General features: G+C 39.6%; 1 protein-coding gene across 3 annotated transcripts in view; it reads left to right on the forward strand.

Annotated features, from left to right (window-relative positions):
- The window catches only part of lrp4 (low density lipoprotein receptor-related protein 4), a 111,812-nt gene that overhangs the window by 80,066 nt on the left and 18,033 nt on the right, over window positions 1-13,713 (forward strand). For all 3 annotated transcript variants that reach the window (XM_017304055.2, XM_017304054.2, XM_008405945.3), the window contains exons 10-15: window positions 827-961; window positions 2,253-2,378; window positions 2,750-2,980; window positions 4,039-4,195; window positions 4,726-4,943; window positions 12,390-12,566. In XM_017304055.2, coding sequence (XP_017159544.1) covers window positions 827-961; window positions 2,253-2,378; window positions 2,750-2,980; window positions 4,039-4,195; window positions 4,726-4,943; window positions 12,390-12,566 — 1,044 coding nt within the window. The remainder of the gene's footprint in view (window positions 1-826; window positions 962-2,252; window positions 2,379-2,749; window positions 2,981-4,038; window positions 4,196-4,725; window positions 4,944-12,389; window positions 12,567-13,713) is intronic.

Below are 13,713 nucleotides of genomic sequence, written 5' to 3' on the forward strand. Positions count from 1 at the left end.
AGAAAATCAACACCTTTTATTGCAATTAGTCATGAATTCACCACATTAGGTTCAGTGCTTACTCCGTAATTTCTTAGTCACTTCATTTTACATAATGGATGTTTTCTGATTATCAGTTTCCTATGAAAATGTTTTCCTCTTAACCTGGAAAGTTGTCCCTCTGCCGTGTCTTTTATTCTGTTTTGAAACCTTTTTTCTCAAATAAACGTAAGGCCCTGTCCACACCACATTAATACCTCAACGACCTCCAACATTAGTACTTTCGTCTGCTCTAGATGGTTTGCTCACATGGAATTTCCTTAAAGATATTGGAGGTTACTGCAATATCTTTACCTTTAAAAGTTTAAGTGTTTGGTTAAGAGAAAGAAACATCATTTAGTTTTTTTCTTGGCTATGAAATGTCGAGCAACAATAGTTTTCTCACCACCTACTTGGAGCCTCTTCAAAACCATTCATGATCTACCAGATTTTAGTCTTCCAAGCAGTCTGGAGTTGGCCTAAGACCAGAAGTCAGCTGATTCTGTTGAAAATATTTTTGCCACTGAAAAAACTCGGATCTTAAGAGGCTCAAGCAAAGGTGAGATTGAGACTCTCGTAATGAAAGAAAGGTCACGGTGTCGGCAGAGTCCTATATGTGGCTTCAGTAATGTTTAAATACATTTCTGAAGGAGAATGTTCTGCTTGTGTTGATAACGTTCAGTAACCTCACGCCTCACTCATAAAAGTATTTCCAGGTCCAACATCAAATGTGCCAGATGCTTTTCACATTTTTACTGAATCAGCAAGCTGTGTTTATGTCCTTGTAATCTTTCTGCACTTCCTGTAGGGCCGCGCTCCAGTGAGGGCAACTGTAACCAGAATAATGGAGGCTGCTTACAGAAGTGTCAGATGGTCAGAGGACTGGTCCAGTGCACCTGTCACAACGGATACCGACTGACCGACGACAACAAATCCTGCCAGGGTATTGCTGTCTTTGTGTGTGTGTGTGTGTGGTGTGTGGGGCACCGGGGGCGTGGATTACAATGTGACAGAGTTTGCTGGTGAAAGTGAGTGAGCAAGGGTGTTAATATTTATGACAACTTGCCAAGTGCTATGTGTTGTCTTCACTGACTTCCTGGGGGTGACATCAAGCCAACATTAATCTGCATGAGGTGCCGCTCTTACCTCCCACTTATGAAATCTTCATTTATATCCTCAAGAGAATCTTGGGGAAAGTCCAGCACAACTGATAAGTAAATGGTTGAAAATGTCATTTTTCTTTTCCGAGAAACTGAATCAGAAGGAATATATACAATACCATGCTGACTGGGCTATGTTAGCTGTTTGTGCACCAGGCATTGTAACTGAATCTGGTCTGGTTGAAAATAACAGTAGATGTATATTCAGAACCAAATGACTAAAATGAAAGATGTTATTGTGACTGAACTCAAAATCCAGAGTACGGCATGTTTTAGATGTTTTGGTAGCTGCGTTTCCATTGACTGTATAATAGAGCAATTTGACTTTTCAAAAATAAATTCCCTTAATTGAAACATGGACATTTCGGAAATCTCTTGTTTTTTGATCAAATGTTTTAGCGCCAAGATGATTTGCTTTTTTGGCTTTATTGAAATTGGTCTATTTCACAAAACTGCAATGGAAGCACTTTTTGTGCATCGCACGAGTTACAGGATCAACAACCAGATGTTGCTACTGGCGGAAAAGACGCAGAAGACAACAACAGGAAGTAGTTGGAGGATGACGGTTTTTAATGATTTATATGAACAAACCTATTTGATTAAATTTCTTTTTTAATGGAAACACTGCAATTACAAAATTGTGTTTTTTCATCACAGTTGTGCTCCAACAAACAGCAGATTGTTAAAGTTTTTTACACATTTGGGATGGAAATGCAGCTACTGCTTCCCAAAAAAAAAACTGAATAAAATGAAGACATTAGCAGGAGCATGTCATGCAACGGAACATCCGCATCATGCAAGCGCAGTCCAGGAAATGTCCAGCAACTTTAAGATGTGGTCATATTAATCTGTCATTTTCTTATCATGGAGTTTTCCAAGAGTAGAAACTTCTCCTGAAGTCAAAAGATTAGATGCTTGAAATAAATTAATTCAAATCTCCAGCTCAATTGTTATAAAACTGTTAGATTATTTTGTTCCTTGAACTTATTTCTGGCAATTTATCTCTTCCATTTATTTTTAACCCTAAAGGAAATTATTGCCACAGTCAATATTTCCTTCTGTGGTTTTTTCCAGATGTGGATGAGTGTGCGGAAGAGGGTTACTGTAGCCAGGGCTGTACCAACACGGAGGGGAGTTTCCTGTGCCGCTGTGTCCACGGCTACGAGCTTCGGCCTGATAAGCGCAGCTGCAAAGCTCTGGGTAAAAAATCACTACTCTGCTTTTCTCCCCTGACGTATCACCGGAGACTCCTCAAGGCTTGACCTCCAATAAAAGTTTGGTTGCACAGAGGTTCCACTTTTCTTAAGTTGTAACTTTATCCACTGAGCTGCTCCGGGGGCTCTGTCTCATTCTGGGGCTTCTGAGGACGATTTAGCCGTGCTCCAGAGGTAGAGTGCAGGTCTACTGCAGCAAGCCATCAATCTGCTGCAGATTAGAGTTAAACCTGGGTCAGGAGCGCCTGCCAGGCAGCTGCCACAACTCATACCCTCAGCTCAGCTGAAATTATTTCCTGCTGTTATTAAAAGCATCCTAAGTGTTTTATTCTCTTTTGGCTACGAACTTTTCTTCAGGTCCAGAGCCAGTGCTGTTGTTTGCAAACCGCATTGACATCCGACAAGTTTTGCCGCACCGCTCAGAATACACCCTCCTGCTCAACAACCTGGAAAACGCCATCGCACTGGACTTCCATCACAGCCGAGAGCTCGTCTTCTGGTCGGACGTGACGCTTGACCGCATCATGAAGGCCAACCTCAACGGCTCCAATGTGGAGGAGGTCATCTCCACTGGTCTGGAGAGCCCAGGTGGGTGTGGCAGCTAATGGGGTTCACCTTAGGGACAGCAGCATCATTCATCTTTTATCCAATTTATTCAACTCTGCTTCTCTCTGTCTGACGATACTCAGCCCTGCATCTTCCCTTCCATCCATCACCTTATTCATTTTGGAGCTGAGCCAAATAAACTTTAGCTTTTTCCTTTACTCTACATCAGGCCTCATTATGATTCTGTAGTACAGTCACATTTATTTCTATCGATCTCTGATGCAGTCTTCTACTTCCCCCTTAGGAACTCGGCTTTTTAAGAAAATTTTTATCATATATGATTGCAATTTAATGTTAAGTTGCATTCACACCATGGGGATCAGACAGTCTGTTTCATCAAAGTCATATTTAGGGCTGGACAATAAATCAACAATAATATATATCGCAATATACCCGTGATCAATATCAATAAACAATACGCCTGATAGAGTATTCAATATTCAATAGATAGAATAGTCATTGAACTCTGATACAGAACAACACAGCATTCTGGGAGATGTATACAGAGGAAAGGCTTTTGCTGCTCATCCTCTCATGGTGAGCTAAGCACATGCTCTTTGGTTACCTAGCAACTCACTCACTCTTTGGTTACCTAGCAACAACCTGTTGAATTACTTGCACAGCATCAGTTTCAGTTTCGTGCCTCATAACTGCTTACAAATAAGAAACAGGGTGAAGTAAAAGCTGTCGATAAGACAGGAGCGGTCACACGACCAGTTTGGCAGATTTCAGATATTTAAAAGAAAAAAAAAAAACAATAAAGATCAACGGTTATCTATACCTACTGAAATGAAGAGCTTATGTCATAAGTTTTTTAACCATATTGTCCAGTCCTCGTCATACTGATGCAGTGGGTAAAAATACTAATTCTATTTGCTCAGCTACCAATAACATAAACTACATGCTCAATAAAAAAGAGGCCTGTAATTTTAATCTACAGTTTAGTTTTATTCACAGGATGTGTGGTTGCCAAGATATTTCCACAGAATCCAACTGAATCATTTTAATTAGGTAAAACGACTTGTTTTCCTCTGCTTTAGGGGGATTGGCTATAGACTGGATCCACGATAAGCTTTACTGGACGGACTCCGGGACGTCCCGCATTGAAGTGGCCAATCTGGACGGGACGCACCGAAAAGTGTTGCTGTGGCAGAATATGGAGAAGCCCAGAGCCATTGCGTTGCACCCCATCGAGGGGTACGAGTCGACACACACTTCATAATTCACCCCAGATGCTTTCAAATCCACACACATTCATATATGCATATCCCCTCTGGACATGTCCCAGTTGTAGCGCAGCAGCAGCAGAGCAGCGATTAAAGTTTGGCAGCACGGCATTACCCACAGGCGAGCATCTGTGTGGAACAAGTATTTCACAAAAGGAGCAGCAGCAGCTAACTGTGTCCTCCTGCCTGGTTTCATGTTGTGCGGTGGCAGGAGAAAGTTTCCTAAAAAGCCCCAGTGAAATTTAAAAGTGGAAAACTCGTGCGGCATATTAGAGAGCTCATTAGCATAGGGTAATTAACAAATGAGGGGGGAAAAAGTTTCTGAGGTTACACATAACAGATGAGTGACGGTGAGGAGGACGTAAATGTTGGAGGCAAAGAAAACTTGTTTGGTAAATCAAGACATCTGCTGCGTCTGAAATCCTGACAGCAATCTGTTGTATGCCAGCTTCAGCTGTACAAGCACGAAACTCACCACGAGTGTCCCATTTTCCCCTTCAGTAAGATTTACTGGACGGACTGGGGGAACACGCCACGCATCGAGTACGCCAACATGGACGGCTCGAACCGCCGGGTCATCGCAGACACACACCTGTTCTGGCCCAACGGCCTCACCATCGACTACGCCAGCCGCCGCATATACTGGGTGGACGCCAAGCATCACGTCATCGAGAGAGCGGACCTGGATGGACGCAACCGCAAAGCCGTGATCAGCCAAGGTAAACCGAGCCGGCGTTTGTTTTTTCAGGCTTCGGATGATGTAAGGACGAGTTCAGATCCAGAGTGAAAAGTAGAATACTGGCATTTATTTGCGAGACTGAAGGAGACGTTGAATGCTTCTTTTTTTTTTTTTACTTTGCTTGATGACGACACATTTTTATGGCTGACTAGACCTGATTCATAAAACCCCCTGAAATATTATAGCACAGGTTGTGTGCAGTTTCTATGATCTGAAGATGGTGACACACTTGCCAAAGATATATAAAATAAATTAATGTTTTATTTCAGTAGTAAAGTAGAAAAGAAGGGAATAAACATTTGGTTTTTGTACATTTTACACAGTAGGAAAAAAAATCCCCTCTTAAAACAAGGGCTACAAAATCACCAGTACCACGATTATTGGCACATTTAGCATTTTTTAAAAATTAATCCCAAGTTTCTAGAATCTTCCAAGTTGTAATTCTTTTTTTTTTTCTTTCTGCTTCCTTGAGGTATAAATATGATGTGACTGATTCTCTGAGCCAATTTTGAAAATGGGAAAGAAAAGAGAACCTCTCATTCAAAAAAGGCAGACACATATTTATCTTCATGAGTTGAGAATAATTACTCATCAAAACATATCCTAATATTAGGTTTTGAACTACTAAGAAGTTAACAAAAAAAGAATACAGTTTAAAAACTAAAACTACTTCTTGTAAAACCTGCTCTGTTGTTTTTCAGCAGAGAACAATATTATTTTTCTCATGTCTCTATTTCAAACATAAAGAATTATTCTGCTGTTACAAATGAATGAATGTTCAGAGGAAACACACATCTATAAATACTTATTGACACACTTTAAGCTGACGGTGTGATTACATGAAGTAATGCCAGGGTTGTGACCATAAGCACAAGCCATACTTCAGTTCATAACTCGATTCTGGATTCATGGTTCAGCATGGTTGAAGAAAAAAAAACAATATGCAAAAGAAACCTTGCATCTTTTACACTATTTTAAATATAGTCAAATAGCAAGTTAATTTAAAGCAACATGCAAAGTGTTTCTAATTTGCAATTTGTGCTTAAATTAATTCAAAATAAAAGCAATGCAGGAAAACATTCTACAGAGATCATGTTACTGTCTTTTTGTAGAAACCGTTCCCTGTTTTCTTTGGAAAGATTTACCTTTATACTCCACATTCTTTTAGTTTTTTCTCCAAGAATCTTAAAAGAGATCTATTTTTATTTAATTTAAATCTGATTACAAGGTAGAAAAGGGGTCAGGCCAGAGTTCAGGTCCCCCCTCAATTCTCATAAATAATGTCACTCGGATGCAAAGAAGCACACATACACACATTCACAGATGATGTAGCACTGCTGCACTTCTCCATGAGGAGTTAATTAGTGCCGTATTTCCCTTAAAGAGCATGCATGTGTCCACCAGTGATATGCACAGGCACAAAAAGCATAAATAAGAACAAAGAGCAAAGTGCATGCCTCTGTTCATGTTGCTGCTCCCTGCTGAGAAATGTGCTGATGTACATCAAAGTACAGATCGGGTTTTTAGAAAGCCACTCACACTCATTCTCACACACACACACGCACACGCACACACACACTTGAGCCAGAATAGAAGAAAACAGACATGTTTGTTTCTCAGGTTTTTATGATAGTATTGGTGGTTCCCCGGTGTGTTTGTGTTCAGTGTTTCTCGGCTGGCAAAGAAGCAGCCAGGCAGAACACTCTGATCACAGTAGGTTGTTAGTGAAACCATTGAATTCAACAGTGATGCTGGAACTGGGAGTAATGGCACCGAACTGGACAGCCACTCTTCTTTTCAAGAGAAATGCACAAAAAGAGCTTTTAGGTGGAGATCAGATTGGATTTGTCACTTTCTGATCCCGTTTCGTTTTATAAATCTTGGAACTGCGGACCGTCGACGCCATGAAACAATCGTCGATTAATGCAGTTTTAATAGGATCCGAATCACATTCTGGACTGTGCTGTTGCGGTGGTTGGACATTGTGTCCCCAGAACACAGTGGCAGTCCAGCGGTGGGAGCTGCTCAAAGTTAGGGGAGGTATTCTACGTAAGCAGCTCAATTTTTGGCCCCCTCAGTGGAAACGCACAAAATAAAACACAGCCTAGGTAGAAGAGATGGTTCCAGGAAATTATGTTCCATTGAAAAGACAGTCAGGAATTCATAGTTGACACATATTATATTGCAATATTTCTTTGGTACTATTGTGGTAACAACAAAAATGAGTAAAAAGCTATTTATCATTTCTTTTTCAGGGCTGTAGGTGCAGCATTCACAAAACCACAAACACAAATATTGTTTGTGATGAACAGTCCCACTTGAAATGAGCTCCTTCTGGATGACTTTTACTTTCAGAAGTGTGATTTGTATCACTAACCTGCACACAATGACTGCATTTAATCATATTTTTGAACTGACTGACATTTATTGTGGCTCTTTTGGAACAAAATAGTGGAGAAAATAACAAAAATAATATTTCTGAATTCTCAGTTATTTTTTTAAATTTAACATCAGTAATAAAATATATGAAGACAATATTAAATAATTTTCATGAGAAATGATACAATAAGTACCTATACCTAAGACATAACGTTATATCTGTTCTGCATTGGGGAGCTTAACTCTGATACTTAAATTGACCAATAAAGTGGCCAGAACTCAATCATTTGTACTTTAAGGAGTGGAGAAATGTTGTCTTTCCAACTTCTGCTTTGTAAACTCTTACTGCCAAAATGTGACTAACTTAAAGTCCAATTTGTATTAGTAAAAGTTTGTTCTCTCTTAAACAAAATCCATTAGTCGAGCTCCAGAAGGGTTTTTGGGAGACTCGCATGTTGGAACAAAAACATAACTATCTTGGGTTTTATCAGGAGGAACTCATCCAAGAAACCAATTTGTCTTTAATAGTGTTACAGCCCTGTGTAGACACAATTTACAAATCTGTCATGAAATCCGTCCACGCAACGTGCGAATGGATCAATTTGTGAGTTATACTCCACAAAGAAATCTGAAGTGTGGGCATTAACTTTTGTCTGCCAGAATGGCCTCTAAACTTTGGAGTGTTTTTCTGATGAAGTGGAAAGATGGTGGAAGCCCATCAGTGATGATCAGGGTGTTAAACAGTGGGAAGAAAGAGGACAGGGGGAATGTGTGATGTGGGTGTGTGTGCAGGGCATCATTCCTGTGAGCTCTTCTTAATGATGTGTGCTCTGAGGATAAAAGGCTGTAATTGGCCCTGTCCTTCCTCCACAGCTTGTGTTTGCTCAGACAACACACAGGACAAATGGGACGTTTTTTTTTTTTGTGTGTGTGCGCGTGTGCGCAAGAGGGTGTGTTGCACTCTGAGCTGCTGTGCCCAGGAATGTTAACGAGCACTCATCCCCCTGCACCTATAGATGTGCATGTGGGCTTGCGTGTGTGTTTGTGTGTGTGAGGGAGCTGGCTGGATGTGGGCCAGCCCCCTGTGGTGTGTGTCACGGATGGTGGCGCTATCCGGCCTGCACACCTGTTCAGCTGGAGGTGGAGGGACAGGAAGGACAGTCTGGTTGTCTCCGCAAGTCTGTGGGAGTGTTTATTAATTAATTTAGTTATTTTTGTGCATTGTCATGATCATACAGTAGCTCAGCCAGAGAGCAAATACGTCCAGCTGTGGTTTCACAAAACTGTCTCCTGCACAATAACCGGCTGACTGACGTAGATTTAGGGAAATGTTCATGACTTCTAAATGTTTTCCCTCAAATGTATACTTTTATGTCATTTATTTATTATTTTGTGAATGCACAATACCTGAACAGTTCTTAGTATTTAATTCAGGATTAATCCATGCACATAGCATAAGCTTAAGATGTAACCTAAGGCTGTCGGTGTCTAAAACTTAACTATAAAAACCTAAAGGAACTATGGCAGAACAGAAGAATAACTCACTCCTTAATTATTTCCCAGCTTTTCTTTTCTCCAACTCTCTAGAAGATAAGATCATCTTTTATAAATGCACCCTAGTTTTTCACTGTAATATTTTAGAAAATCCATTCCAGCGCTGAGGAATGGTTAATTTTATTGGTAAGGATGATCATCATCCTGTTTACACACTTATTGATGACATATTTTCAGTTTTCTGGTGCAAGTCTCCAGATTGTAATTTACAATACTGCGATATTACAAAAGGCTTGTTATGCGAAGCTGTTTATCAAGCATCTTTGGGGTTTTGAATGAGTCACAGGCCCACAGCATCATGGATCTACCATCTCATGTAACGTCAGGTTCCGGTGGTTGATAAGGAACTACTCACGTTTTTGTTTGTGAAGTTCGGACAGAAAAAATTCCTAACATGACAGCTCTGACTCCCACTGGTCAGCTGGTGGACATCAAATGGTTCTGGATATGTGGTCACCCAACATGCCTCGTTTACCACAGTTCCAATCCAAAACATGTTTTTATATATTGTCATTTTGAAGAGGGACTCGAGATTATTATGTCACATTTATACCATAGAGAAACATGTCATGGATTACCAAGTTTTGCAACACTCAAAAATGTAAATAAATTAAAAAATACTATTCACACGTTTGCCAGTAATGTGTGAAAACCTACTGCAGATGTCACTACTCTGCTTTTGTCACATTTTTGGTGCCATTTTTGCTTCTTCATTTCCCATTTTGTAAGTAAAATGAGGCTAAAACCAAGACATAATTTGTTATGATACATTGGGGAATACGAGCAGAGCAGCAGGCTGTGGATCTCTCTCCTATCAAAATTCCTTTTGATTAAGCTACTTCACATCAGAGGAAATTCATCTCAAAGCGAAATGAAATCCACAAATGAAAAATTCAACAAAAACGACTCCAGCCCTTTTCTACCATCTTTCTGTCCAGCTGGAGGCGACGCTGTGTTTCTGATGAGCTCTTGAAACAAAGTGCGACAGATTTTGTTGAGGCGTTTGAGGACAGGAATGTGCCTCATGTAGGTTAAAGGTGACATATCTGTGAAGACTTGCTGGAGCGTTTGATGCCCCTGTCCGCCTGCAGCTGCTCCTCCAGCTGTCCCGGAAAAGCAGGGTGTGAAGAGGATAAGGAAGAAGGTGACCGTGTCGAAACCAGGCGCCATCATTGATGTCGATGACTTGGGAGGAGCAAAGAGGGTGCACATGTTGTCTCCGTTACGCTGCAATAAGACCAGAAAATACACACATTTTTATCAGAATCGCTTCAGGATCCAGGAGGCTGGGGGGCATTTTTAATTATAAAGACTGTAAAAAGTTTGAGACCTCAGAAGCAAAAGTAATTTGTATTAATTTGTAGCTAAATTACGTACATTCATCTGTATTGTTGGGTAAATAAGTTTGTACCTTGCAAAGCATGCCGACTGAAACAATGAAACTGTTGTTTTGCTGAGTTTACACTCGAGTACACGCAGTCACTTTGGTTCTTGTTGCTCATTATCATTCCAGTCTTCCTCCTACTTTGGCCATTTAGCAATTGACATTTATGTTGTGTCGTAAAACACTGTCATTAAACTAGCCGTGGTGTTTTGAAAAGCTAAGCACCAGCATGCCCGCCTCAATCACCGCAGCCGCTCTGTGAAGCAGAAATCACTTTTTCCATCCATTCAGCAATCCCATCCAACTGCTTTTTCAGCTACAGTTCTGCAGAAGGATTAGGATGGAGGAGAAAAAATTCATTCAAACTGAACCAGCATGGCACAAGAGTCCTGAGTAGTTGACACGTTTTCTGGGATACCTCCCTCCTCTGGTCCGTGTCTCGCTCAGACATTTGTGTAATTAGAAAAAGTGACTGCAAGAATCTTCAATTTTGAATTTTTCAAGGGCTCTGAGACAAATATTGCAGCAGGCAAAAAGCGATTTTAAGATTTATTTAGCTGATTCCCAGACACTTTTATCAGAGTTAACTAAAACTAACTAAATAAAATGAAATTGAGAAAACTTTTTTTAATGTTAATTAATCTGAAATAACTGGAGCTATATGGAACTATATTGTGTGTTTTTAAACCTAAAACATACTGAAGTTATATAAATAAGTCCTTCGTTTTTGTGTTTACGCACTTACTGTAGTCTGCAAAATGACGACGGCAAAAGTTGGTAGAAAATACTAGTCAGTTAATTGTTCAACAATAATTTAATACATTTTCTGCTGAGATTCAACACTTTTGACCTTTTTGAATTCTGCACCTAAAAATTAACCAAAGTATGAAAAAACCAAAACCTAATAAAAGCAAAACTAAAACTAAATATATGACTAATATAAACTAGCAAACACATTCTAAGAACTAATTAAAAATAACCGAATTAGACAAACAAAAAGTCACAACGAAATAAAACTAAACCATGATCAAAAACCTAAAACAATTATAACCGTGTTCCAAACCTAAGGACTTTGACTAAGCCATTTTTGTGTCTCTGGCTGTGCATCTAGAGTTACTTACGTGTAGAATGGAAGCCACTGCTTTAATCTGAATAAATTGCAGCTAAATAGAGGATTCCCATGTTTAACTCCATTTACCTTTCCTTCAACTCTGACCATCTTTCCTCCCCTTGCTGAGGAAAAAAAAAGCATCTCACAGCATGACTCTTGTATCACTTTTTCACAGTGAGGATTGTGTTTCCAGGGTGACGGGGAGTGTTACTTTTCCTCCACATATACTATGTTGTGTGTTTACCAAAATGTTACATTTTGCCTTATCTGGCTGGAGCATCCTTTTCCTCATTTCTAGGATTTCTTTCAGCAATAACTAGCTTCCAAGCAGCTGTATGTTAAACCAAAATGGAGTTGAAAAACTGGTGGCTTACATGCCTTAACCAGCACATAGACCATCATCTAACCTAAATAACATGGGTAACTGTTCATGATCGAAACCCAAATAAAATATATGCATGTCTTGAAGACTGTGGTGAAAATCTGGAATTTATTACTGTTGAGATTAAGATCTTCCATCAAAATTTGCACTGGCAGACTTAGAAATGAACTGGCCATTATTTGTCTTATTGTCTTCAGTTTAAGCGTTGCCTTTGATCTTACAGTCAGATTTTGGACAGAGAAGTCAGATTATGCAATGCCCTTGGTTTTTGGATTGATTGGCCACAACAAAACCAGCTATTGGCCAGATGAGAGGCTAAGTAATTGAAAGCAGTTTTATATACAGACAGCATGACATCAGTCAAAACCACGGCACTGAATAGGGGAGTATTTTTATAGATGGAACCAATTGTAGCATCGTTCAGTTTGTTTGTTGTGTACTAAGCCAACACAAGTCATTATTTTTGCTCATTAAGAAGGTGCGAAATTTGACGTCGATCTTTTTGCACATTTATGTGCAACTTTTCACAAAAAATGTACTTTTTATTAGAAAAATGAGCTTTGATTGTTGTTGCTTTGTTTACTAGCATTTTTTCACCTAATCTTTCTCTGTTTAGGCCTTCCGCATCCATTTGCCATCACAGTTTTTGAGGACAGTTTGTACTGGACTGACTGGCACACCAAGAGCATCAACAGTGCCAACAAATTCACAGGCAAAAACCAGGAGGTTATCCGCAATAAACTCCACTTTCCCATGGACATCCACACCCTTCACCCGCAAAGGCAGCCTGCAGGTCAGTACACAACTTGAGCAGAAGAATATTTGCATGACTTCCTTCTAACAGGTGGCATAGTGAAATACATGGAGGTGAAATCAGTTAATGAAGGTGGTGTTAGCATTGATAAAACCTGTTCAACTTAAAGATGATGGACAGTTTGTGATTTGCACTAGTTGCAATCTGAAATGGCAGTTCTGAAATGGTAAACAATAAGAAATTGCAAAACACATCCAATTAAATTTTATGTTAGGCCGTCTGTCATGTTCTACAATCCATTGAGGTCAAGTTTTATATATTTGTTAGTTTACACATTCGCAATATGAACAATCTGTATCTTTGTAACAACCTACAGCTTGAAGAGATGTTAGATTTATTAATGAGACTCAAAACTAGGACACCCCCCTCTGCTGGTTTTAAGGTACAGATTGCCAGTGGCAACCTGCCAATGGCAAGTTAAATTAGCTTCCATATTAACAATTGAGAAATATATCAAACAGCTTAGAAATGCAATGAAGGGCACAAAGAAGCCAAGAGCATAAGTAGAAGGAAACTCTAAGCTGAATTTGAATTCCTGAAGATGTATGATTGTTTATCTGCTGAAAAGCAACAACTCAACAATGGCGTCATGTGAGAGCACTAGGTTAGAGACCTAACAAATGAACACCCCACACCCACAGATTTAAAATCTCTGTGGCTTTTTTCCACAAGCATTACGATCAACCTTTGCAGAATTTGCTCCAATTCTGACCAGCATTGTTACTCTATTCGATTTCTCCATGCAGTGAATGTCTGACTTTCCTGCACATATCTGTGTTTTAATAGTAAAGGTTACTACAATATAATAAGCATACAACAATATGCTTAAGATACCATCAAGTCTGTTTAGTTTCCCTTGGCAACATGGCCCAAAAAGACACTTAAAGGTTAAGATACGATTTACCCAGATTAAAGTTTATTCCATTCAAACGGAGTTGAATTTACAGGCTCGTGTGAAACGTTCATTTTTTGCAAAAGCAGTTTAGCGCTCCTTATGTGGAATCCTTTAAGATCAGACCTTTGGGCTTTGACATCAATTTCTTTGTGGTTTCCCATAAATAACTTTACGAACAAGACGTATGACTTTTTTTTTTTTTTTTTTTTTTTGCTTGTCTTCTTTTCCTCA

The sequence above is a fragment of the Poecilia reticulata genome, chromosome 3 (assembly GCF_904066995.2).
Source record: "Poecilia reticulata chromosome 3, P_reticulata-male-v2, whole genome shotgun sequence".
NCBI classification, from domain to species: Eukaryota; Metazoa; Chordata; class Actinopteri; order Cyprinodontiformes; family Poeciliidae; genus Poecilia; species Poecilia reticulata.